Raw genomic sequence first — 4,045 nt, 5'->3', positions numbered from 1 at the left:
GCCCAATTGCTGGACAACCGTTAAGGGCTGCCCCCGCGCGAAGACTCCGGCCGAGCAGGCCCAAATCTTTTGGGCCCACTCACTGGATAACCACCAAGAGCTATCCACGCGCGAGGACCACGCGTCACGTCTCAGCGAAGGATTCGGTCAACCATCTCCGAACCCTACGCTATGTGCATCCAGAACGTGAGTCTCCTGCTGACTCAGCCCTAGCACGGGACGTTCTGGCAGTTCCCTAGCACGTGGGCCTCCAATTGGATCTGGCCCAATTAGGGAACCTTGGCCCAGCGCTGGGGGCTATAAATACCCTCTTTCACTAGAGGGTCAGGTATTCTATTCTTCACTCTCAACTCTCATTCTCTGATAGCTACTAACTTAAGCATCGGAGAACCTTGCAGGTACCCCCCCCCATCTTGCTCTCCAAGCCAGATTCTGCAGCCTTGACGATTCTTCTGATCAGGTACGATCAATAACCATTTCCACGACAATCATGACTTAAACAAATTGAAAGAAGAAAAGCACCAAAAACCTCCAATTCTTTTGGACTAATTCTTCCAATCAATAATATTTTGACAAAGTTAAACATGAAAGTGGTAGAGTGGTTCAATTGTTGAATAAGAAGCAGACAAGAGATGAACAAATCAATTAAAATTATTAATATATACTATAAAATGTTAGTCACGTTTGAAACAAATAAAAAAATATAAAAAATGTTGGTCATGCATGCTCTTAGAAAGAAAAATTCAATTAACTTACTAATTCTTCTTGACCAAATCCATGAGCATAATTATACTCATGATCTTAGAAGTTATAGCAGTCTATAAAAACCAAAGAGTGCGTACCAAATATTTCCACAAACATAATTCACAGTATACAAAAACATAATTATTCTAATCTTTAAATATTTTGAAACATGCATAACCAAAACTATTTTTTAATTTCAATTCTACTAATATCAATAACCATTCTTTTTTATTCGACATTAACAAGTGCTCTTGAAGAACCAGGTATAATATAATAATCTCTATCTCACACTCTATTTTTTTTTTTTTTTTTTTGTATAAATATTTTTATTTTTTTCAATATTTGTATAACCTGATATATATAAATATAAAATATTGGTGGTTTGTAGAGTACGGTTACAATGAAGAAAGCGCAGATGGACCTAAACATTGGGGTGATCTAAAAAGAGAATGGGCAGCATGTAAAGGAGACATGCAATCTCCTATTGATTTGTCAAATGAAAGAGTGACTCTCATCCCAAATTTGGGAAAGCTAACGAGTTACTACAAGCCTCAATATGCAACCGTATCAAACCGGGGTCACGATGTTGCGGTAAGTGTACCGTTGATTTCACAATCATAAAAATAACTTGAATGTGAAGTAATTTATGTTTGATCATGCAACGGTTACAGGTTAATTGGAAAGGAGACGCCGGCTCGATAAACATCAATGGAAATGAATATTTTCTTCAACAAAGCCATTGGCACTGGCCATCTGAACATACCATCAATGGCAGGAGGTTAATTTCCCTACCTCTAAACCAATTCTCTCTCTTTATAATTTTTTTTTAAAAAAAAATTGAGTATCCCCTGTGCGCAACTGCTTTGATTAATTCTTTGATCGGGGAGGATCACAATCAGCGGCAAATTTTTTTTTTCCAAAAAAATTCATATATTAAATAATTAGGGTTGAGTTCAAACTCAAGACCTCTATTAAACTGGAAGAGATTTCTTAGTATAAATTGTTATTTTGGAATGAAAATCAATTTATTCATAACATCTTTTCATGACAAAGCCTAACTTTGGTCTTTAAATGTTTATAGGTATGACTTAGAGTTACATATGGTTCATGTTAGCCCTCAGCCAGATGGAACAAATAAGACAGCTGTTGTTGGTATTTTGTATAAATATGGTTCCCCTGATCCATTTCTTTCCGAGGTAAAATAATTACCAATAACAAAAACTCTTCATTTTATATATTCATAGAGAATATAATAATTACATAATGTTCTATATTTATATATATTTCAGCTAGTAAAGTATATAGTTGAAGTTCCTGATGAAGATGAAGAAACAAGCATAGGTGTTATGGATCCATCAAAAATATTCAAGGATTCAAACATGTATTACAGATACATGGGATCACTAACTGCACCTCCTTGCACTGAAGGTATCATTTGGACCATTAATACCAAGGTATAGTTATGTTTTTTTTTTCTTTCCATAAATATTTCATTCTTAATGACTATTAAATTATTAATCATATCATATAAGATTATCTTTTAATTTGAATTTGTTTTTTTATTTTTATTATTTCTTTCATTAGATAAGAACTGTTTCAAGAGGACAAGTGAAGTTACTGAAGAATTCAGTACTTAAATATGTAAGTAATAAATTAATAATGATGTTTATTAATTTTAAATATGTGTAGTTAAGTGTGATTAATAATAATTCTAATGAAATGTTGAATTCAATTAATCGTTATTATGTGTGATTTAATTGCCACAGTATGCAAAAAAGAATGCAAGGCCAGTGCAGATCCTGAATCAGCGAGAGATTGGAGTTTATGATTCAATAATGGCAGAGAATATACCTCACTATTGATTGATGTATTCATATTGAATTTGTTTTTCTTATGAATTAATTTGATTATGCTTTTTTTTTTTTCTTTTCAATTCATTAATATGTATAATGATATGTTTCCATTAGTTGAAAAAATTTATACAAATATTAGTTTTTAGTATTTTTGTATAATAATCTTTTACTTAATAAATTGTTGTCTTCTTATAAATGTTAGGAAATTGTAAAAGTATTCGGATCTTCCGCTATCACTACTTTTATCTTTTAAGTTTATAATTCTTCAAAGAAATAAGAATATTTACTAATTTGTTGAAAGTTGAAATTCAAATTACAAACTAAAATAGTTTTTTTTTTCCTCTACGTCTTTCACGTTTGATGAAGAATAAAAAAAATGTCATTATGAGCGGAGCAACAACTAGATAATGCATTGCAAATCATAACATGACCACTCATACTCCAAGTCCTACCATCTAAACAGAGAATAAACTAAAAAAGAAGTCTATGATTACTAGAAAGAACCATCTGCCAACCCAATCACTTAGAGATCATAAAACACAAGGCATAAGCTAAACTGCATGTGACAAATAGATGAGAAGCCGGATAAATCAAACCTTACGCATAGGATAAGAAACTCCATTTGAGTCAACAATCACCTATGCTTAAACAAGTTTTCTCTAGATGGAAACCTATCTTGCAAAAGTTGTCAATAAAACACAACCACCTTTAAGGGGCCTAACTGAATCAAATAAGTCACAAGTTCATGTTCTCAATTGAAAGAAGATGAGCAGAAGAATTAATAATTCATACCTAAGCTTGATAAGAAAAATCAATTGGGAAAATATAATCTCTACCATATTTCCAATACCACTTATCTCTCTCCTAATTTTGATTTAGATTTTATAGGACAAAAAATAAACTGTCAACAACAGGTTGCTCATGCTTAAAGAAAGATCTCTTCTATTTAAAGCTCCACCTACCAACTGACCTAACCCCCTCGCAAATCCCTCAGAAAGATTAGAGATGGTAAACAAGTCTAGGAAACCTAACCTTGAAGGGGATATTTTCTACCCAACGATCTGTCAAAAAATAAGCCTGAAGACCCAAACCCACTCTCTTACCTAAACCATTCACAAACCAATCAGGGGGATCATTATCTTTGGATCCAAGGAGAAATACTTCTTTCCACCAAGAGGATGAAGACCAGAAATTTGAATATCTACTACCCCTTAAAGAGGAAACGACAAGAGTATCATATCTAGATGTCCGAATATCAAACAAAAGCTAGAAGCTCTTGAGATCAGTCGACTCTACCTACATTTGGAAAAAAGAGATCAATTAAAAAACGAAGAACTCAACCCATAAACCACCTTTATCATTTAGTTTACATATCCCTCTTAACTCAAGAGATCTTAGAATATCCTTTCACACTTTCCCACAAAATCCATCTTTGAATCCAACTATTT

The 4,045-nt window shown here is 33.2% G+C and overlaps 1 protein-coding gene across 1 annotated transcript; it reads left to right on the top strand.

The window, feature by feature from the left end:
- Positions 1-874: 874 nt before the first annotated feature.
- LOC131612558 (alpha carbonic anhydrase 7-like) lies at positions 875-2,652 on the top strand. The gene is made up of 7 exons (XM_058884327.1): positions 875-1,007; positions 1,133-1,335; positions 1,416-1,522; positions 1,826-1,940; positions 2,034-2,198; positions 2,329-2,385; positions 2,511-2,652. Exons 1-7 carry the CDS (start codon positions 914-916, stop codon positions 2,604-2,606), a joined length of 837 nt encoding a protein of 278 aa, XP_058740310.1. The 5' UTR covers positions 875-913; the 3' UTR covers positions 2,607-2,652.
- The last annotated feature ends 1,393 nt before the right edge of the window (positions 2,653-4,045 follow it).

The sequence above is a fragment of the Vicia villosa genome, linkage group LG6 (assembly GCF_029867415.1).
Source record: "Vicia villosa cultivar HV-30 ecotype Madison, WI linkage group LG6, Vvil1.0, whole genome shotgun sequence".
NCBI lineage: Eukaryota > Viridiplantae > Streptophyta > Magnoliopsida > Fabales > Fabaceae > Vicia > Vicia villosa.
The sequence above is the reverse complement of the archived record's forward strand: the minus strand, read 5'-3'. Positions and strand labels throughout refer to the sequence as shown.